General features: G+C 38.1%; 1 protein-coding gene across 5 annotated transcripts in view; it reads right to left on the minus strand.

Moving 5' to 3' along the window:
- Window positions 1-1,608: 1,608 nt before the first annotated feature.
- ATF1 (activating transcription factor 1) overlaps window positions 1,609-23,649 on the minus strand; it is an 82,000-nt gene continuing 59,959 nt past the window's right edge. For all 5 annotated transcript variants that reach the window (XM_029954852.1, XM_029954856.1, XM_029954854.1 and 2 more), the window contains 4 exons: window positions 13,536-13,666; window positions 10,107-10,289; window positions 9,863-10,022; window positions 1,609-3,312 (listed from right to left, as the gene is read on the minus strand). In XM_029954852.1, the coding sequence (XP_029810712.1) occupies window positions 3,168-3,312; window positions 9,863-10,022; window positions 10,107-10,289; window positions 13,536-13,666 (619 nt within the window). In that variant the 3' untranslated portion in view covers window positions 1,609-3,167. The remainder of the gene's footprint in view (window positions 3,313-9,862; window positions 10,023-10,106; window positions 10,290-13,535; window positions 13,667-23,649) is intronic.

Consider the following 23,649-nt stretch of genomic DNA (forward strand, 5'->3'; position numbering starts at 1 on the left):
GCTAAATGAACAAAGCAATACACAGCTGATCCTTGAGCAACGCAGGTGTGAACTGCGTGGTCCACATATACATGGATTTTTTGCAGTCACAGTTTAGTACTGTCAATGTATTTACTGATTTTAGGATTTTCTTTTCTTGAGCTTTATTGTAAGAATGCAATATATGACACATGGGACATACACAAAATATATGCTGACTGTTACTGGTAAGGCTTCTTCTGGTCAACAGTAGGTTCCTATTCTTGGTGAATCAAAAGTTGTACGTTGATTTTTTAAACTTTTTATGTTTTTATTTTTGAGAGACAGAGACAGCACAAGCAGCTGAGGGTCAGAGAGAGAGCGAGACACAGAATCCAAAGATAGGCTCCAGGCTCTGAGCTATCAGCAAAGAGCCGGACGCGGGTCTTGAACCCACGAACTCACGAACTTGAGTTCATGACTTGAGCTGAAGTCACAGGCTTAACTGACTGAGCCACCGAGGCGCCCCCAGTACACTGATTTTTGACTGCATGGGAGTTCGGTGCCCCTGACCCCCGTGAACTGCTCAAGGGTCACCTGTACTCAGATTTGTGAAGCTCTGAGACATGCTATTCACGCTCTGTACAGTAAAATTAAAGGGGCGTCTTAATTCATATACTCAGTATATACTTAAGAATATACTTAGTTTATACTCTCAATTATGGGGAATAATTATTTCCATCACTATAATATATAAGTTAACAAACTGATTGAAATAGAAAATTTCTATTAAAATAGAAAATTGAGCCAATGAAGTAATTTCACTGGTCTATTGAACGTTTAGAGTCTAATTTCAGGTTTGGATTTAATCACTTTTAAAATTTCATAAGCTCCTCATTGGCCTCAAGTTTAAAAAAACCTCTTGAGGGGGGTCTGGGTGGCTCAGTGGGTTAAGTGTCTGACTTCGGCCCGAGGCATGATCTCATGGTTCATGGGTTCACATCTTGCCTTGGGCTCTGTGCTGACAGCTCAGAGCCTGGAGCCTGCTTTGGATTCTGTGTGTCTCTCTCTGTCCCTCCCCTGCTTGTGCTCTCTCTCTCTCTCTCTCTCTCAAACATTAAAAACAAACAAAATCAAAGAAAAACCTCTTGAAAGATAATCTGGTATGCATTTATGGACTCAGCAGTAGCTTGCTCATGCCTGTTACATATTGCTAGTGGCCTCAGTGACTTGGTTCAGTGAAAGCAAGGCCCTCCAGCGGAGTCTGCAAGCCATGTTCAGTTTATAAATATGTGTGGATGTCCACCTGTTAAGGCATTAAGAGCTAAAGGATCTCTACGGCAGCCAAGCATAACAAATAATCTTTTAAAATTTTGTAAAATGCCCTATATCTAACATAACCTTTGAAAATACTCCTGGTATAATACACTGACCCCATGCTCCTCACCCTCTTGAGGTCTAAGGGGCCGGAGACACTGGCTATATATCAAATAATACGTAATCCTGCTAGTGATCAAACTGCTGCCAAATCAACGGAGTCCCATTTAAAAAATACTATTAATGAAACTTTTCATTAGGATTACACAAATTTGTCAGTTGTGTTAAGATTTCTATACAACAGGCTCCTTAATCATAAACACTTGCAGAACAAAACATTTAGCTTTTAGTTTATTGTAATTGGTTCTGACCAAATCAAACATATAACAATATCCTCAAAACAGGCTGTGTAGACCAGAATTTTAAATTTACCCTCATTTTAAAACTAGAAGGGTCCTATAGTTAGTGTAATTAACAGAATGGCCATAGGAAGCTTGTTCACGTAACAAGCCATATATTTTACATTCAGCAAACTTAATTTTATCAAATATCCTTTAATTTCACAGACAACAATATGACACATATTGTGTAAGAAGCGCACAATAGTTCTGCAGCACGGTTTCAAAGTGTATACAAACTGGTATACAGAGGGTAAACGCCGGGGTACGGATGGCATTGTTGAGCTTTGGATAAACTGCATACAAAACTTGCAATTCAAATATTTAGCCAATCTGGAAACTTTACTTCTCATAATATAAAAATGAGATGCAAAATATTTTTTTACTAAACTATATAAACATTTAAAATAATCATTAAAAACTCAACTTTAGAATTTATAAAGATTAGCTATAAAAATATATTGGCAGTCACTTTTCTTAGAAATGTACCATTCACTACATTACAAAATAGTCTCTAACATAAAATTGCCTTAATAACCATACTATTTTAGAATCTGAATAACCTTACATTAAACTGATTATAAAATCCTCTTGGAAAACTTTGGTATGCGTCTTCAGAAGGTTTGTTAAAAATACTCTAATATCACCTCACGGGCCTGTAAACATTCCATTCTATTAAAGCACAACAGAATAGGTCATGTATATTCAACCGCATACAGAATATAGAATCAAAAAACAATTTATTATATATTTGTAGAAAATTTTCATTTCCAGAATAACCAAAAACCAAACTATTTAAAAGTATCAAACTTTTAAACAGAAGTTCTCTCTCCATTCTGATAAAAAATGTTACAAAATCACCATATTCTATTCATGTACCTTAGACGCCTTTGAGGACAAAGCCTCAAAAATAGTTAAACCCAAGTCTCAAAACCCCTCTCAAGTACAAGAAACAAACTTTAAAAAACCCATTGCAAACGATCTGACACTAGGACAAGTGTACGTAATCAAAACACATAATTTATATATTTAGTTATGTATTAGCTTTTCTATTTGTAATTTAGAATTTATTGGCAGAAATAAAACACATACACACACGCACACATGCACACAAGTGAAAAAGGTAAATCTTAGGAAGTGGTAAGAAATGCAAACCTATAGTGTAAACTGATTCATTTTAAAAATCAATTTACCAAATTTCACCTTCTCTGGCATTTTTGGGTTACTGTCATTTAGGAAACTCAAATTGGTGAGAGACCACGCCCCCCTCTTGAGTGGGCTTCATGTTTCCGGGGCGTCCAGCTGTCCAGTGACTTCCTTGAGCTCATTTTCCACTTTATCTTCTGTCACCAGATCTCCTGCATATGATAATTATCTTTGAGTTGCAAAAGCCTAAATAAAAAGCTTCATTTTTGACCTTATAAAACTCCACTAAAAAAAAAAGAAATCCATCTAATTTTTAGGCAAGTCTGCAAAAAATATTTTCTTTCTTAATCAAACACTTTTATGGGAATAAAGATCCTTCAAAGTTTTTAACTCTTCTATTAGAGTTTTATTTTGATTTTCCAAGACTGCAACTCGATTTTCCAGGCATTTCACATATTCTTTCTTCTTTCTGCGACATTCTCGAGCAGCTTCTCTAAATAGAAGCATTAAAAACCACTGTTAGAAAGACGTTCACATTCTTTAAATGGTAAATGCACCTTAGTACTATCCTCCCTGTCCTCTCTCCACATCTCCACACAGCAAAAATACATAGATCTTAAGTGCAGAATTCAATCCCTTTTGGCAAATGCACATACTTGGTATTTACATAAACCCCACACTTATCAAGACACAGAACTTCTTTGTTGTCCCAGAAAAGTTCCCTCGTGCCCATTCCTGGTCAGTCCTCTCCCCAAACTACTGTTCTGGTTTTGATCACCACAGATGAAGTTTTTCCTATTCTAGAACCTCAGTTAACAGAGTCCTATGGTATGTGCCCTTGTGTCTGGTTTCCTTTCATTCAGTGTATTTCTGAGGTTCATCGATGTTGCTTCATGATGGTCTGTTCCTTACTGTTGCTGAGTGTGTTCCATTGTGTGACCATCACCGTCGTCTACTGAACTAGTCTTTGCGGCCGTGGCTAGTTTTAGCTGCCATGCATGTTCTTATGCCAGTTTCTTTGTAAGCATATGTCCCAATACTAAGGAGCGAAATTTATGGGTCCTCTGGCTAACTTCTGACACAGTTTCTTCAATTTTTATTTAGGTTTTAATTACAATCAGTGCTTGATACTCAGTTTGGTAAATGTCCTCTTAGAATATTTCCACGAAGTCACATACATGTATTATGTAGAGAAGTATTATTTTGAGTATTTTTTTATATTATGTACTGTATTATCTGCAGCTTGTTTTACAGTGTCTTAATGTTTCCAAGTAGGCACAGATCTTTGCCATGTGAACATTTCATTGTTAATTCATTTCCATCTCCCTAACTCCTAGTGAGATTGAACGTCTTTTCAAAAGCTTATTGGTCTTTTGGCTCTCTTATGTAAACTGCCTTTTCATACCCTTTTTCAATTCATACCTTTTCCTGTTTTACGATGAGACAAATTTACAAAGACAAATAACCTAAGAACTCTGTGTGCATTATACATATTAATCCTTTATCTGTTTTTATTTCTTTTTTAAAAGTTTATTTTGAGAGGGGAAGAAAGTGTTGGGGGGGGGGAGAGAGAGAGAGAGAGTCAGTCAGACGCTCAACCAACCAAGCCACCCAGGCACCTCTGTTTTTATATTATTTTCTGTCATTTGACTTTCATATTTTTATATCTTATACCATAAACGGTTCTCTTTTAGTCTTTTTCTTGGCTTAAATTAAAATTCCATGCACTGTATATATCTCTCTTAAAGATAATTTTATTGCTTAAATTTTCACAATAGTCTTTAATCCATCCGGAATTACTTTTGTATGTGGTATAAAATAGAGTCCAATTTAATTTTCTTTCAGATGCAGTGTTGTGTCAGATAACATTTATTAAATATGCTATCCTTTAGAAGTATTGTACTTAACTAGCATAAGAAGCTATTTCTGGGCTCTATCCTGTTTGCTAATGGTACTGTATGCCCCTTTGCTGATACCAAGTTTTGATTACAGTGGCTTTAGAGAGTATGTTTTGTTTATTTATTTATTTTTTGAGAGACAGCGCGAGCAGGGGACGATCAGAGAGAGAGAGGGAGATAGAGAATCTATCTGGCTGTCAGCACAGAGCCTGATGCGGGGCTCGAGCCCATGAACCGTGAGATCATGACCTCAGCCGAAGTTGGACACTTAACCGACTGAGCCATCCAGGCCCCCCTAGAGAGTATGTTTTAACGCCTAATGGACAAGTAACCTCTTTCTGTTCTTGACCATTCTTGAACACTTTTTTCTTTCATGTAAACTCTCATCTTATTTTGTCCAATTCCATGGAAATCTATAGTCTGAATAACATTAAGTTTATCTGTGTATTTTAGGGGCACCTGGGTGGCTCAATCGGTTAAATGGCTGACTCTTGGTTTTGGCTCAGGTCATGATCTCATAGCTTGTTGAGTTTGAGCCCCACATAGGGCTCTGTGCTGACAGTGTGGAGCCTGCTTGGGATTCTCTGTCTCCCTCCTTCTCTCTGCCCCTCGCCTGCTCACTCTCTAGCTCTCTCAAAATAAACAAACTTAAATGTGATCCTCTCCTATTAAATTTACTAAGTATTTTATGATTTTTTTTGGTCACTAATGTGAATATTACTTCCTCTTATTATTTTCAAGATGGTAAGGCATAGTAGAAAAACTTACTAAATTTTCTTATAAATCACTGTAATCAAAAAAATTTATTATGGAATAGTACACACAGAAGACTGTATGTGGTGTAGATATGTTATGAAGCAGAATAATGAACACACATTAACCCAACACCTGATTTAATAAGAGAAAATATGATCCACACTGTTGAAGAACCTTCTGTGCTATTTCCTGATTCCATACCCCTGCCTCTTTCCCAGAAGCAATTACTAGCTTCCATCTTTTACATATTTATAGGCCTCTATTATATACAATTTAGTTGGCTTATACTTTAAAGCTTAAAATATGACCCTTTATGTATTGTTACAACTTGTTTTCACTCAACTTTATTTTTCTAATACTAATTCTAATACTAATTACAGTGATCAGCCAATACACAGGAACACTACCGGACTGTATAAATACAACACGATTTGTGTCTATTCTGTGGCTACGACTGTTGAGACTGTTTCTTGATTTCTGCTGCTGTGAACATTTTTATGCACACTTCCTGCAAAAGTCTCAGTCTCATACACAGAGTAAAACAGCTCAGGTCACTGAGCAGATCCAGGTCAGCTGGACTAGATAAGGCCAACTAATGCGAAGTGGCTGCACCAACTTTCACTGTTCCAAAGTCTCGCCAATTCCCGGTTAGACTTTTAAGATTTCTGCCAAGTGGGTGGGGATAAAGGGTAACTAAGTGTGCGGTATTAATATGCATTTCTTTGATTATTGATTGATAAAGGTGAATAACCCTTCATATGATTATTAATCTCTTGTGTTTTCTGAGAAATACCTATTCATATATTTTACCAATTTTTCTTCCGTTGGGTTGTACTTAATAAGTTAGAAGATATTTACATTTTTTCAAAACAAGTCTTTTTTTTGTTAGCTATATTTCAAATATCTTCTAAAGGGTTGGAGCTTGTATTTTCAGTCTATAGATGAACAAAAATTATTAATTTTAATGAAGATTAATTAATCTTTTATGTTAATGTTTGTGGGAGGGGTGTGCATTGTTTTCCTGTTCCTGAAACCATAAGATTATATGTTTTCACCTAAGAGTTTCAAAATTTCATCTTTCACATTTGTGTTTTTAACCCTTCTGCAATGCTTCTGTGTATGGTGTAAGGAAGAAATCCAGTATTTTTTCATTTATCAATAATTATTGAAGAGTCCCTCCTCCTTCCAATAATCTGTCCTGTATCAGGACATCATGAGTCCATGGATTGGTTTCCGAGCTATTTAATTGGTCGTTTTGTTTTTTTTTTTCCTCAGTGCCAGTATCACATTATTTCAATTACCACAGCTTTAAATAAAACTTGATATCTCCTCACCTTATTCTTCTCTGGAATATTTTGGCCGTTCTTGGCCCTTTACTCTTCTATAAATTTTAGTATCAACTTGTCAAGTTCTTCAAACAACCTGTTTGGGTTTTGATTGGAACTGCATTGAATCTATGGATCAATTGGGGGAAAAATAGTCATCTTTGTAATACTGAGTTTCTGTATCTATGGACATAGTACGTATTTCTCCATTTTATGTAGATCTTCCTTAAGGTCTTTCAAAAACATTGTACAATATTTTCCATAAGTGTCCTGGACATCTTTTGTTAGATTTCTTCTCAGGTATTTTGTTGATAACATAAATGGTATCTTTTCAATAATTATTTATCAAACCATTGCTGATGTAAAGAAATATAATTTTTGAAAACTGGTGTTATATTTAGCAATGTTACAAATTCATTACTTCTAATAGTTTTTCTGTAAGTCCTTTTAAAAAAGTAGGCAATTATATAAAAAATAGTAGGCAAGGATTTCTTTCATTTAAATCCTCATAATACCCCTGCTCTTTTCTTGTTTTACACTAAATGGTTAAAGGTTTCCAATACAATGTTGGTTCCTTTTCAAATACGTTGTAGATGATTCTCCTGGATATTCTAAGCACATGAATATATATTTACTACTAAAAGCGGTTTTTTTCTTTTCTATTTTTTATCACTTTTATAATCTCTTGATCTTGGATGATTTTCAAGGATATTAAAAAAATATTTTAATGTTTATTTTTTGAGAGAGAGAGTGTGAACAGGGGAGGAGCAGAGAGAGGGGGAAACAGAATCTGAAGCAGGCTCCTGTCAGCACAGAGCCTGACGTGGGGCTTGAACCCACAGACTGTGAGATCATGACCTGAGCTAAAGTTGGACCCTTAACCGACTGAGCCACCCAGGCGCCCCTTTTTTTCTTTAAAAACAGTAGACCGATAACTGACGGCTTTATAAAAGTTGTTTTGTTGTGTGTTGTTTCTGATGACTCTTGCTCCTGAAAGGTAGTGCGGTTATTATCGAATATCTAAGTCTTTGGACTCTGAAAGCTGGACCCGTGTGTTTAAATACTACCTCTACCACTTACTAAGTAGTTTAACTTTGGGCAAAGAAATTAACCTAAGCCTCAGTTTCTTCATTTCAGAAAAACTGGAAATAATAATATATACACCTCAAAGATTTTTGTGAAAATTACATAAAGGTTTGGCACACTTGATGATGGAGGCCTAATTCCTTGGATAGTCTGTGGTTTTTCAACTTGTATTTGTTAGAACTCAGTGTATGGGATTTGTTAGAGCCTGTGTTAAGACTGCTTTCTTCCAAAAAGCTGGGGGCATTACAGACCCAGACTATTTTTAAATTACAGCTGACTCTTTAACACAGGTTTGAACTGTGTGAGTCCACTTATATGCAGATTTTTTTCCGATATAGTTCTGTAAATGTATTTTCTTTATGATTTTAATATACCCTTTTCTCTAGCTTACTTTATTCTAATACAGTATATACCACATATAAAATAGAAAATATGTATTAATCAGCTGTTTATGTTATCAGTAAAGATTCTGTTCAACTAAAGTTTTTGGAGAGTCAAAAATTATACATCCATTTTCAACCGTGGGGGAGGGGGGAGGGGAGCGCCTAACCCCTGCACTGCTCAAGGGTCAACTTTACTTGGGTCTTGACTTCATGAAAAATCATCACCTCTGACCCAGTTCCCCCGCCTGCACAGACCCCAGGCTCTGTCCCCAGTCCCCTCTGCATACTGAAGCTATACCAATAACAGAGATGCGAAGTGATCGACGGATTATACAGGGGTTGCTTCAGTGCTTATTAACTTCATGGTGTTGTGCTTCTGAGTCACTCTTAACCTCAAAAGATATCTCTCACTTGCCTGCAGGCTTGTCCAATCATTTAAAAGGGTGGTTTTTATATTTAATCAAGCTTTTAATAATATTACATAGCTGAGGTCATATGGTCAGAAAGAGAAGTCTCATTCTAGTAATTCTTAACAAATCTTTTGGGTTTCCTAGGTACATAATCATATCATCGACAACAAAAATACAATTCGTCTTTTCCAGTATTTGCATAACTTACTTCAGTTCCTGTCTTACTGCATTTGCTGGAACCTCCAAAAACAACAGCCAACCCCTGCCGTGTGACCCAAGTTCATTCACACTGAGGCATACTCTTGGTTTTTAGTAAAGAAACATTTATCTTGAAGTAACTAGATTCATTTCTCTAGTCTTTGTATGATAATCTTTACTGTCTAGAAAATCATCTTTTCTTCCAATTTTCTAATTTACTGATGAGAGGAGTTAAAAATAGAATCCTACTGTAATTTTTAAAATATTTGTTTTATAGGTGGGCATCTACCCTTTTTGATTCCTAATATAGTTTTTATTAGTGTCCTTTCTCTTTTTTTCCCTTGAACTCATTGGAGAAGGCTACTCATTATATTCTTTTTCTCAAAGAACTGGTGGTTTTTCATGGTTGATGTACATACAGCTTACATAACTATGTTTAAAGTGCATTTTAAATGAAAGTGTTTCTGGAGGTTAAATCACTGCTATATATTCATGGGTAAAATTCATTTTTAGCATTTCAGTGTCCATCAGTGTTTTTTAGGAATTCTTTCCTCTTCTTGCCATCAATGGCAAGCAGCAAATTATTATTTTAACTTTTGTCAGCCCAACAAGAACAAAATATATTGTTTGAAAAACTCTGCTATTTAAAAGACACAATAAAAATGAAAGAACTCTAGGTCATATATTATGTTAAATAGATTGTGCAACGGGATTCACTGGGAATGAACTAGATACAACCTAAAATCAGTAAAATAAAGCTGAGGGAAACCACTCTTTTGTTTTTTTTTTTTTAAGTAAGCTCTACTACGGCCAATGCGGGGCTCAAACTCACAACCACAAGATAAAGTCGTGTGCCCCACACCAGCTGAGCTAGCCAGGCACCCTAAACCGCTCTCATTTTTAATTCACAAATCCAGCTAACACCTGGTTGTATTTTGAGATTTCCAAAAACATGACCCATTCTGGCAGTACGAATTTACTACCTACCTGTTTTTCATCAACCTTATCTCTCTCTTCAGTTGGGGGTCATCTGTCTTAGTTGTCGGAGATGTAAGCGTCACAGGAGAGGTCATCACCACGGTTTGTGGCAGAGAAGCAGCGGAAGGGGTGGTGCGGATCTGATACGTCTGCATGTCTCCTGACGCGGCTGCGTGGTCAGAAGAATGCGTTAGTTCATAAGCATCTCTGAAAGCGCACCGGATGTTTTCCACAGGCACTTGCACATACTTACTCTGTACAACCACCTGGTTGCTGGGCACAAGTATCTGCTGTCCATCTGAGGTCTGTGCGTACTGGAGAATTGTTGTCCCTTGCTGGGTACTGCCTGAATTTGTCATGGTTAATGTCTGAAGACCCTGCACTCCATCTGTGCCTGGGCTGGCCAGTTGTAAGGCTCCATTTGGGGCAATGGCAACTTTAACCAAAGAGAGAACACAGCTATTGTGAGGCTACACAATATACTAATTGCAAAGGACTCGTGGAAAAAAACCCCACCACTATGTATTAAAACACGTTTGAATGCTGTTCCACTTGGTAACTGTTAACTACTTCGGGTGAACTATATGTAAAAGAAAGAAAATGGCATTTCTCTATAAACTTTCACAGTTCAGATGCACTAATCTGAAAGTTAGTCTTAAACTAAACACACTTTGGGCTCAATGGAGCACTGCATGCTAATTGCTAATGTTGTCACAGCAGTTCTGGAACATTAGGAGTCGGGGTACCAATGGCTAACTTTTAAAGAAAATATCAGTAGAAGGGAACATTGATACAGTTTGTAATTTTTATTCAAAAGAAGCATTAAAAAGATTATAAGCTTAAAAATATTTTTGAATACATTAAATGTGCCTATGGAAACAATTTTAATAGGATAAAAGGCTACATAATGAAAATATAAATCTTCATACTTATTTCTGAGCTCTACTATCTAGTGGTAACCACTATTAAAATGTACTAATTATTATTTACTTAAGCGATATTTTAAAAATGTAATGTATTCAAGTCACTTCCTAGTGAAAATCACCAAAAAAGGTTGTCATGGGAAAGAGGTCACATTACTATGTGCCCCACAGCATTTTTCACTGAATTATGCTTTTTGTTTATTTATTTTGAGAGAGAAAGTGGGCAGGGAAGGGGCAGAGGGAGGGAGAATCCTAGGTAGGCTCTGTGCTGTCAGGGCAGAGCCCAATGCGAGGCTTAATCTTACAAACCGTGAGATCATGACCTGAGCAGGACACTTAACCCACTGAGCCACCCAGGAGACCTTCAATGAATTGTTTATGCTTTCCTCTCAAACCTTAAATGAAACACCCATCAGATATGACCAAACGGAAAATTTTTAGCATTATGCAATCCCACGTAATAAATCCCCTTCCGAATCTAATATCTCCTTTCTGTGCCCTTTTATCAGCTTATAATTATGTAACTATTTTTTCTCCTTTTACGAGGAGGTAATAAACACACCTGTCTAGGGGTGTATGTTTTATTTTTTATTTTTAATTTTTTAAATGTTTTATTTATTTTTGATACAGAGAGAGACAGAGCTGAGAGGGGGAGGGGCAGAGAGAGAAGGAAACACAGAACCAGAAGCAGGCTCCAGGCTCTGAGCTAGCTGTCAGCACAGAGCCTAATGTGGGACTTGAACTCATGAACTGTGAGATTGTGATCTGAACCGAAATTGGATTCTTATTGCCTGAGCCACCCAGGCCCCTAGAGATATATCTTTTAATGTTAAATATATGTAGTAATACAGAATGTTTTCATTTTTATAACCTATCTTCCTATTTTTGTTTAACATGTGTATTTTCTCGTTGGATCTACTCTAAATCTACACTGATAACAGCAGCCATTAGCTACATGTGTCTACTTAAATTAACTGAAGCAAAATAAGAAATTCAGTTCCTCAGTCTCACCAGGCACATTTCAAGTGCTCGACAGTCACGCATGGCTTAGTGGCTCCTGTACTGGACAGTGCAAATACAGAACACTGTCATCCAGAAGTTCTATTGGATCAAGCTGCCTTGAACACCAGTTTGAATTGTACTTATTTCAATTATAACATATTTTCCTAATTACTAATTTTAATTGTTTTAGAATAATAAGCCATATTAATATGTCATAATTTTTGTGTGCTAATATGCTGCTTTAAGGAAAAAATTTTTAGGGGTGCCTGGGTCAGTTAAGTGTCTGACTTCAGCTCATGTCATGATCTCATGGTTTGTGGGTTTGAGCCCCATATTGGGCTCTGTGCTGACAGCTCAGAGCCTGGAGCCTGTTTCAGTTTCTGTGTCTCCCTCTCTGCCCCTCTCCTGCTAGCACTCTGCCTCTCTCTCTCTCTCAAAAATAAATAAAAACATTAAAAAAAAAATTTTTTTGAAAACAGTAATGGATGTAAATGGTAAAAAAAATAATCAGTTTTGTTTAAAATGAAAGTGAACTTCTCAACTGCCTCTGATCTTTGCTTCCAGGTTTCCTTCCTTGCAACCACTGTTCTCAGTTTCTTATGTGTCCTCATTGAGGTGTTTTTTACATATTCTTTAAATAATTTATTCATAACAAATTTCACGGAGAGCCTAATATGCACCAGGCCCTCTAGGCCAAGAATATAGTTGTGAACAAGAGTTCTTTCCCTCAGGGAAGTTATCTTTAAGAATAAATCACAAATAAACTGATCTAAATTATATATAATTTATAAATATGTACTTTTTAATAATTCCATATAAATGCTATAAAAAATGTAGGAAAGTTAGCTAAAGAGAGCATATTTTTAAAAAAGAGTGGTCTCTTTGAGAAGCGACACTTAGAGCAGAAGTAAGGGTGTAAAAGCCATAGGAGGCTCTGGGAGAAGAATGTGCCAGGCGGTGGGGATGGCAAGTCCAAGTCTCCTGGGGCAGAAACAAGCTCCATATGTTGGAGAAACACAAACAAGGTCTGCATTGCCAGAATGCCAGCCAGTGGCAGGGGAGACTGGAGTTTGGTGAGGCCAGCTCCTGAATGTAGCTCAGCCTTACAGGACTTACGTATTCTAGGGGTGATGGGGAGTCACCAGGGGATTTGGAGCCAAAGTGGTGTGAACTGATTGACATTTTAAATAAATTGCTTTGGCTGGAGTACGGAAAACCATGAGAGCAAGAATGGAAGCAAAATGACCAAGTGGGCGCGCACGGCGGTGATTCAGATGGGAGTACCAGCCAGGGTCACGGTGGTGATTGGAGACATGAGAGTGGGGAGATGGGGCACTGATTTTGTGGCAAGAGTCAACTAGACTTGAAGAACAGGAGTTAGGAATAGAAGGAGAAATCCTCAATAAATGGACAGCACAAAGAATTCTAGGGGGTGATGAAATTACATCTTGATTGTGGTGGTTAGACAACCCCAAGCACCTGTCAAAACGCCAAAGTAAGCATATCACTTACAAGCTGTGTGACTTTAGGGACATCATCTAACCTAAGGCTCAGTTTCCTCATAAACTGATAACTGCCTACCTGACAAAGTTGTTGTAAGGAGTAAATGAGATAATGCTGAAAAAGTATTCTGCATTATTTTTGGCTCAAAATAGTAACCTTCTATTAATTATTCTCACTATTAAAGCATGACAGTCCTCTATACATCACTTTAGATTTTATGTATCCATCACATAAAAATGTATTCCTATACGTACTGTACTGTCCACTGCTAGTTTGGTAGATGGGCGTTGGAACAGACATAGAAGTGACAGCAGAAACTCCAGGGTTTTCTCCGTCTCCTTTTCTGCCCCGCGTATCTTCAGAAGATAGATCTTTCAAAATTTTTCTGTGAAAAATAAAACTCTATTAATGCTGGTAGCAAGGACAGCTTTATAAAAACAAATTGCCAACCCTTTTTTAATCTCAGGTTAAAAGTACAATAATCTACTAGACATCTAAACTGTTCTGTCAAGGAGCCCTTTAGTTGAGCACAGACTACTGTAATGATGTACTGCAGGCGAGTCATGCTTTAAAGTCTATGGTTCCCCGAAAAGAGACGCTGAACAAATACACAGAGTGCCCTTTAATGTACAAGGCCCCCATAGGGTATGAAATGTCTCTTTCCCCTACAAGAGAGAGGACTCTATTGTAAGGTATTTCACTAATAAGAACAGTATTCATTTCCTAAATAGTGACTTTTATTTAAAATGACCAAACTGGGACAGCTGGGTGGTTCAGTTGTTTGTCAACTTTGGCTCAGGTCATGATCTGAAAGTTCATGAGTTCGAGCCCCATGTTGGCCCTGCACCGACAGCTCAGAGCCTGGAACCTGCTTTGGATTCTGTGTCCCCCTCTATCTCTGTGCACCCCCCACCTCCACTCATGCTCTCTTTCTTTCTCTCTCAAAAATAAACACTAAAAAATAAATAAAAGACTAAATTTATTTTTCCAACCTTCAACTCTATAGTGAGAACCCCAAAGTTTTAAAAAACCAGTAAGAAATAAGAATACTAAAGCACACACTATTAGTGATGTTATTTATTTATGATTTTAATATTTTTAGGTAATCTCTACACCCAACATGAGGCTCAAACTCCTAACACCGAGATCAAGAGTTGCATGCTCTGCTGACTGAGCCAGCCAGGCGCCCCAATAAAATTGTTTAACAGGAAGTAAATATAATCCCACAGGTACCCTCAGATTGGTAAAATGGGACTTAAGACAGGAATACAGGGATAGAAAAGGACTCCTTTATGGAAAGGTTCTTAATGAAAAGAACAAACTTCCAAAGCACCATTGGGGGTGGAGGGACAACTGAGCAAGCATTATTTCTGTCTAGAAGAAAAAGAAAAAAGGAATCTTAAAAATTCTATGTTCATTGTGAAAACAAAAACCAAAAAACAGTCACAAAGTGGGGGAAACAACCTTATCATTGAAAAGGATCTTACATGTTATCTATGCCAACCTTCCAGCCTATGCAGGAAGGCCCGAGCATTCCCAACGGCTCCTATTTCCAGGAGAAAGTCATCTACGACTTCCAAATAGCAAACCATTCACTCATTAAGCCCTTCTTGTTTAGAACAAAAGCTAGCTCCACCCAGTGAAAGTTAAGCTTAAAGAAACTAAGCTTAACCCTAATTTTATATCCATGTCCTACTTTGCAATGAAGCCAGATAATTTTAGTTCCTTCAGCTTTTCTTCTATAGCACATTGAAAAATGTTCTCCACCTAGGTCTCCTTACTCTGGACCATCTTCCCACCAAAAGCTAATAAAATTGTACACTGTATCAACAGATGTTCCACGTAGAGAATAAGGGAGGGCAGTCCAAGTTATGGAACATGTGAAGTATAAAGAACAGTACAGAAAAGGTGCCTGGGTGGCTCAGTCAGTTAAGTGTCTGACTTCAGCTCAGGTCATGATCTCGTGGCTCGTGAGTTGGAGCCCTGTGTCAGGCTCTGTGCTGACAGCTCCGAGCCTGGAGCCTGCTTCAGATTCTGTGTCTCCCTTCCTCTCTGCTCTTCTCCTGCTCTCTCTCTCAAAAATAAACATTAAAAAAATAATTTAAAAAGTACAGAAATTAAAACACCTATGTGCCATATACAAAGAATCAATAGATGGTAAGGTATCCTGCTACCTTGAACTCATTAATTACTTCACTTTAGTGTATTCTTTAAGATTTTCTGTTTATGAGATCATTTCACCTACAAATTGTTTTATTTCATCCCATCCTTTCCAATCTGAATGACTTATTTCATTTTCTTGCCTAAATGCCTGAATACAATGTTAGGCAGAAGTCGTGAGAGCAGACATCCACCGCCTGTCATGTTCATGATCTTAGGGAAAAAACACTCAGTCTTCCATCTCTAAACATGCTATTAACTGTGGGCTTTTGGAGGTGTACCTTATTAGATGGAAGAGCTCCCCCTCTTTTTTAAAGTTTATTTGAGAGTGCATGTGTGCACGAGCAAGGGAGGGTCAGAGACAGAGGAAGAGAGAGAATCCGAAGCAGGTTCCATGCTCAGCACAGAGCCTGATGCGGGGCTCAATCCCATGAACTGTGAGATCATGACCTGAGCTGAACACTCAACTGACTGAGCCACCCAGGTGCCCCTGAAAAGCTCCCCTCTATTTGTTTGATGAGCATTTTATCAAATGGATTTGCTAAATGCTTTTTCTTGTGTCTGTTGAGATGATCATACATTTTTCTTATTCTATAAATATGATGTATTGCCTAAAATGATTTTCAGATGTTTAGCCAATCTTGCATTTCTGGTATAAATCCTACTTGTTCATCATGTATAACACCTTTTATATGTCATTGCCTTTTATATGGCATTGGATTTAGTTTGCTAAAGCTCCTATTTTGCTACTGGATCTCTGTGTTTATATTCAGGAAGAATATTGGTTTATAGTTTTATAATCTTTTAATTAATGAGTTGAAGCCATGTCTTGCTTGCTATCACTTGATCTATCAATTATTTGCTGTTTTTTTTTTAATTTATTTTTGAGAGAGAGAGAAAGAAGAGTGAACAGGGGAGGGGCAGAGAAAGGGGAAACAGAGGATCTGAAGCACACACTGCACTGACAGCAGAGTGTCTGATTTGGGGCTCAAACTCACAAACCACGAGATCATGACCTGATGACCTGAGCCATACTCAGATGCTTAACCAACTGAGCCACCCAGGAGCCCTGCTTTCTGTTTTTAAAAAAGACTTCTGGGTGTGCCTCGCTGGCTCAGTTGGTAGATAGAGCATGCAACTCTGGTTTTGTTTTGCTTTTGTTGATGTTTATTTATTTTTGAGAGACAAGAGAAACAGAATGTGAGCAGGGCAGGGGCAGAGAGAGAAGGAGACACAGAAACTGAAGCAGGCTCCAGCCATCACAGAACCAACCCAACATGGGGCTTGAACACACGAACTGTGAGATCATGACCTGAGCCAAAGTCGGAAACTTAACTGACTGAGACACCCAGATGCCTTAGAGCATGTAACTCTTGATCCTCAGGGTCATGAGTTCAAGCCCCATAGTGGGCATAGAGCTTACTTATTATTAAAAAAAAAAAAAAATCAAAAGTCTTATGTATTCTTCTGGGTTATTTGAAGAGTTTTCAGAACTCCATTGTAATTTACGTTTGACTAAATCTCTTCATATAATTTCGTAGCTGCTCTAAGGAGTTATAATATGGAGACCTCAGCTACTTAGAATCACTGTTTCACCATGTCAAGTGAACCTTGGAAACCTTAGCTCCAGAATGAGTTTCTTCATCTGCCTTCTTATGTTACAGTTGCCTTATACATTACCTCTGCATACACTAAAAGCCCCGTCAGACAATGCCGTATTTTCTTGTCAACCAGACATATTTTAAAGAATTCAATCACGGAATAGTTCATTATACTTGCCCAGATCTTGCTGTTGCTGTTTCTTCATTCTTAACTTTCCAGGTTTCTGTCTAAAGAGCTTTCTTAGCAGTTATGCTATCAATGACTGCTCATAGTTTTCCTTCATTCATCTGAGAGTATTTATTTCACCTCCCACTTCTGAGGGATATTTTCGCTAAAGAATTCTGGATTGACAATTCTTTCTTTCAGCACTTTAATAAAGTACTTCTCACTGGGGCGCCTGGGTGGCTCAGCTGGTTCAAGCACTCCACTCCTGGATTCAGCTCCGGTCATGATCCCATGGTTTCTGGGTTCCAGCCCCTCCTCAGGCTCTGTGCTGCAGTGGAGCCTGCTTAGGATTCCCTCTCTCCACTCTCCCCCTAATTGCGCATGCACATATGTGCTCTCTCCCTCAAAATAAATTTAAAAAAAATTTCATTTCCTTCTAGCCTCCTTGTTTTTGATCAGAAATCTGTAGTGACTCACACTGCTCCCTTTTAAGTAACATGTCATTATTCTCTGTGCACAAGATTTTTGTTTTTAGTTTTCACCAGTTTGATTATGACCTGTCTGGGGAGGGGTTTGTGTTTATCTGTGGCTCAGTGTTTGCTGAGCTTTTGAATCTGTGGGTTTCACCAAAATTGGGAACGTTCCAGCTATTATTTCTTTAAATATTTTTTTCTGCAACATACTTCTTCCTCTCCTATGACTCTAATGGCATTCATGTTAAAACTTTTGGTATTGTCTCATAAGTCTCTGAAAATTAGTGAATTTTTCTAATCTCTATTGTTCAGACTGAAATAATCTCCAATGATCTTTGAAGCTATCTCCTTATCTTTATTTTCCTATTCAACCCATCCAGTGAGGTTTTATTTGTTACTGTATTTCTCAGCTCTAAAATTTCTATTTGGTTCTCTTTATGCATCTACTTTTTGCAAGGAGTTCCTATCTTTCTAATCATTTCAAGAGAATTCACACTTGTGAGAATATTTTAATAATAGCTCAAGTCTTCGTCACATAATTCCAACATCTGTGTCATCTAGGCGACGGCATCCACTGACAGTCTTCCTATGCCAAATTAAGATTCTTCTGGTTTCTTTGTATGCCAACTTGGGGTATTTTCAATATTATGATGTCAGACACTGGCTCTTGTTTATATTCCATGGAGAATTTTGTATATTCTTGTTTTAGCAGGCTATCAACATCTATTGTGTCCAGGCCACGGATTCTGACCAGCATTTAGTGGACTGGGGTTCCAAAGTCATTTCAGTTTTGAAAGCCTTTGCAGTGTTACTCAGACTTGGTCCACATGTGTGCTCTGTAATTACTATTCAGTCTGGGACTTGAGCCATGGTCTGGCCTATGTGTAGTTCAGTTCCCTAAGTCTATATGTGCTAGGGAGGCCCATTTTTATTACTTATTTGCTAAAAACTTATGAGTGGGTGCTGAATTTTATCAAATACTTTTCCTGCATTTATTGAGTTGATGATATATTGTTTGTATGGATTCTTGCTTATGGTTAATTTCCTTGTGTGTTTGATGATTTTTCACTCTGAATTCATATTTGGTTGATCCAAATTTGGTGTAATGCAGAAAGCTTACTTTGGGGAAGCTTCCTTTTAGGTGTTCTAGCCTCCTGCAGGGATCCCAGCTTGAACACAAATCTCAGGTTGAGAGTCCCTTCCTGCAGCAGACCTGCAGCAACGGGTGTAGTCTGATTTTCATGCTTGCTTCTGCTTCCCACTCTGGGTTCAGCTCATGTACTTGTATTGTTAAAAAGAAAACCATAGGCCCAAAATGGCATCACTTAGGCTGAGCGTCCAACCCAGGGTTTAAGGTTTAATACCTAATCTATAAACCTCCCCAAGAAATTAAGTCTTTACTAGTCAGTCAGAACTTTTCAGATCAGTGCCAATGAGTGCCACATAGGCCCTCTCCTTCCCCAGAGAAGGCCGAGATCATCTGCATCAAAAGAACCACTGCTCTTCCCACTAAGAGAAAGACACCCTGCTGGAACAATTCTTTTCTTTTGCTAAAATCTTCTTAACCCAACCTCCTTCCTTTAAAAAAAACCAAAAAAACAAAAAAACCCCTTCCATTTTGTACAGCTCCTGGAGCTCCCCTCTACTTGCTAGATGGGATCTGCCCAATTCAGGAATTATTTAATAAAGCCAGTCAGACCTTCAGATTTACATGGCTGAATTCTGTTTGACAGATTTGGTGGCTTCGGGATTAGAAACGAACTTCTGGCAGTATCTGGACAAGGACAATGAAAAATACAGGCACAGCCCTGCAAACCCTTCAGAGTTCCCCATCTTTCTCCCTGTTTCCAAAGACCCTTGGTAAGTCCCTCTTAGTTTTAGCTCTGCTCTTTTTGCGTTCAAGCTACAGATCTGACTTTCCAAAAAAGTATTAATGGGTCAGGCTACACTGACAGAAGGTTCTAAGGAAGCACCAGCTCTTAGCCCATGGTTCAGCCCACACTTCCACCTTGGAATCCTTTTCTAGTTTCAATCTGCAGTCCCCATTTACCGGAGTATGCTGGTTTAGTCATTTTTTTTTAATTATTTTTGAGATAGAGAGAGACAAAGACAGAGCAGGCACAGGGGAGGGGCAGAGGGAGACACAGAACCTGATGCAGGCTCCAGGCTCTGACCTGTCAGCACAGAGCCCGATTCGGAGCTCAAAATCACGAACTGTGTGATCATGACCTGAGTTGAAGTTGGCCGCTCAACCATCTGAGCCACCCAGGCGCCCCCATGCTGGTTTAGTCTTGTTCATTTCCCCAGCGGAGTCTCCTGGTTTAGTCCACACTGGGAATTGCTGGTAATGTGCAAAGGCTTCTCTTAACCACTCTGCAGTGACGTCTTTTGGTTACTGGTGGTCTGTTGAGGGGCACATATTTGTCTGTCTTATTTTATGTAAATAAAGGTTATTCCTAGTAGGGATTTCAGAAACCAAAACGCCACACAAAAATTGGTGGGCCCAGGTCAAATCACTTAAGAGCTATTAGAGCACTCACCACCTAACTCAAAGACTCTCAACATTAGTATAAGCTGGTCAAGGAGCAGGTTAAATTGATACTAGGTCACCCACCCACTGACCTCCAGAAAACATGCAGGCAGTGAAGCACAGTATAAAACAACTCATAAATCCCAACCCCAAAGCAAGGCCCTTTTAGGTATTAGTTTGGCTCTGAGAAACCCAAAGGCCTAGTTAAAACAAACGAGATCCTTTAGATCTAGAGTTAGTGTGCTATCTTCCGGCACCCCTGCTTATTTTATGTTTAAGAACTATAGCGCTGTAAGTTAGATACCTAGCAAAATTGTTTTAGTTAAAAAAAAAAAAAGGAATTACAATGGCTGTTATGAGGAATGTTGAATTAGACAAGATCATTCATTTAAGAAGTGCACTTGAAAGCAAGGGTTATCTATTTTACTTGGCAAGAGGAGGCCTCCAAAAGATTTCAAAATTCCAAAATAGTTTCATTAAAACACTCATGACAAATAGCTAATGAAAAAGAGAAAAAGCTATCTAAAACAAGACTAGAAGACTGCTCTAACTCCTGCCACTCTCTTCTGTCCTTTGAGTAGTCATCCTAGTGAGCTTCTGTCTGAACTGCCTTTCCACTCTGAAAAGACAGTGTGACCTTTTGAAATAAGACCCCTTGGGGCTACTGGTGATCCTCTTCAGGGATCTCTCAGTCCTTGCTCTAAGGCTGAACTGAGGGCTATAGTTAAAGAATTTCTTAAACTAGGGAGGACCCTCAAGAGTTTTTATAACGGATCATCTCCTGAGCCAAGTCGAGAGAAGGGAAATGAAAATTCATGTTGACCCTTCCTTTCCAAATCCAGACCCAGTGGATAATAATCCCTTTCTCTCCTGGGAATAACTATTTCCTTTCTGCTCTGCTTCTTGTTACCTCCTAAGAACATGGCTTGGCTTTCTGCCTGCCGGGGACATGAGGCTGTCTGTTCTTTCTTTGGCTATGTTTGGGAGTAACTCCAGATCTTCTTCTTCTGTTTTTGAAGTAGGCTTCATGCTCAGTGCAGAGCCCAACGCAGGCTTGAACTCACAACCCTGAGATCGAGCCCTGAGCTGAGACAGAGTCAGATGCTTAACCAACTGAGCCACCCAGGCACTCCAACTCTAGATCTTCTTAAGATAGTACCTTTCACCTCCTCTTGGAGGAGGCATCCTGGGTCCATAAGGTTGTCAGAAATATTTACTGTTTGTTCCGGCTGAAACCTAACAAGATATTTGAGAGGACTTTATAACTCTACAATCAGAAACTTGGCCAAACTGGAAGCTGATACTGAGAGCCTGACAGGAATTTTTTTTAAAGGCCTTCTCCCCTAAGCTAAATGTACCCAGAGGGAAAGAAGACATTCTCCTAAGTGGATGGGTATCAGTCCTTTTGGTGTCTTTCAGTCAACAACGCAATTCTTTGAGGAATTAAAAAGAGCTGTCCTTGTTTTAAGAATCTAGTATTTATAGGACAAGAAATATGGTTCCAAGAACAATTCAAAGACCATCAATGTCCAAACCTCCCCTATTTATCTCAAAAGGCTTACAGTTGGGGAGCCTGGGTGGCTCAGTCAGTTAAACATCCAACTTCGGCTCAGATCATAATCTCCTGGCTCATTAGTTTGAGCCCTGCATCAGGCTCTATGCTCTCAACTCAGACTCTAATTCAGATCCCGTCTATCTCTTTCTCTTTGCCCTTCCCTAGTTTGTGCTCTCTCTCAAAAAAAAAAAAAAAAAAAAAAAAAGAGTAGAGTAAAAGAAAATAAAATGTAAACGGGGAGCTGGGATGGCTCAGGTTAGGTTAAGCCACTGGCTCTTGATTTCGGCTCCAGTCATGGCCTCGTTTTGGATGAAGCTCCAAGTAGGGCTCTGCACTGAGGGTGCAACAGAGAGTCCGCTTGAGAATCTCTCTCAAAATAAACAAACAACAAAAAAGAGTAAAAAAAAAAAAAAAAAAAAAGTAAAATGTTTGGGACACCCGACTTGCTCAGTCGGTAGAGCATGCAAGTTTTGATCTTGGTGTTGTGAGTTCAATCCCCATGTGGAATATAGAGATTACTTTAAAAATAAATAAAGTGTAAATGTTCAAATGTTCAATCTGGTCTTCTCTAGGAACTCTTATCTAGTCCATCTCTTTAAAATGCAAATTTAGGGGCACCTGAGTGGCTCAGTCGGTTGGGCTTGTCCAACTCTTGGTTTTGGCTCAGGTCACGATCTCATGGTTTGTGGGTTTGAGCCCCTTGCATTGGGCTCTGCTGGTGCGGAGCCTCCTTGCAATTCTCTCTCTCCAAAGAAATAAACTAAAAATGCAAATTTAATGGAGGTAATTTTTATCAAGAAAAAACAAAAGAGGAAAAGGCCATTGAGAACCTGACTTGCCAACAGGTGCCTAGTTGGCTCAGTTGGAACAGAATGTTATTCTTGATCTCAGGATTGTGAGTTAAGCCTCATGTGTGGTACAGAGTACTTAGTAAAAAGAAATAATAATAAAAACTTAAAAAAAATTTGATTTGTCAAGGATAAATCCAAATTTGAAATGTCTTCTCCAAAAATCTTCGAAAAAGCTTTAGCCATTCAGACAGATAATCTTAACTTAGTCCATCTACCAAAAAACAAAAAAAAGAACCCAAACTCAGACCCAACTTTTATAACTATTCATGGTAGCAATTTTAAAACCAAAGCTATGAGGTCTCTGCAGTCTATATGTTCATGTGTGTCTATACAGATGTGTTGTAGTTATGTGATATTTTCTACCTCTGGATGGTACTGCTTAAATTAATTTGTAAAAGAGCTCTATTTAGTTGGTTTCAAGGCAAGCATCTGTAAGGACTGGGCATTCTGAAACTCTCAGAAACGAACAGAAATGTTTTTCAAATTCATATATCTGAAAAAATAATTGACATGAAATCTAGTTTAAGATTGATGGCTTAATTAAAACAGATATGTCTTTAGAGTTACCAACATTAAATAGAAAACTTTTTTTCTACATAAGTTCATGTTATCTCTTACTCTGTCAACAAAAAAATAAAAGCTTAGGATAATGGCTGACTTTGTCTAATGTTGAATGAGGTTTCTATACATAATCCACACATAGGCATTAAAGAAAAAAGTTTATTAATGAATTTTTCAGTGATACTATGTCTAAAGAGTCTTCCCCAGTTTAGGGGCAAGGGGTGGCAGTTATCTAAAACCTTAAGGTTTTACTGAGTTAGATTAAATAATTTAGCTAACACTAAATTCATTAAATACCTAAATCATTTCCAAATAAGACAAAATGCTGCCACATAAATAATACTTATTACAGAAAATCTAAAAGATATTTACTTAGATATGTTAATGCTATATTGGACAATTAAAAAAGATGTGCTTTTGGAAATTTTGATTTGCAAATTTTAAGAATGCTTTAGTTTTCAGTAGAAATAA

Source organism: Suricata suricatta, chromosome 10 (assembly GCF_006229205.1).
Source record: "Suricata suricatta isolate VVHF042 chromosome 10, meerkat_22Aug2017_6uvM2_HiC, whole genome shotgun sequence".
NCBI classification, from domain to species: domain Eukaryota; kingdom Metazoa; phylum Chordata; class Mammalia; order Carnivora; family Herpestidae; genus Suricata; species Suricata suricatta.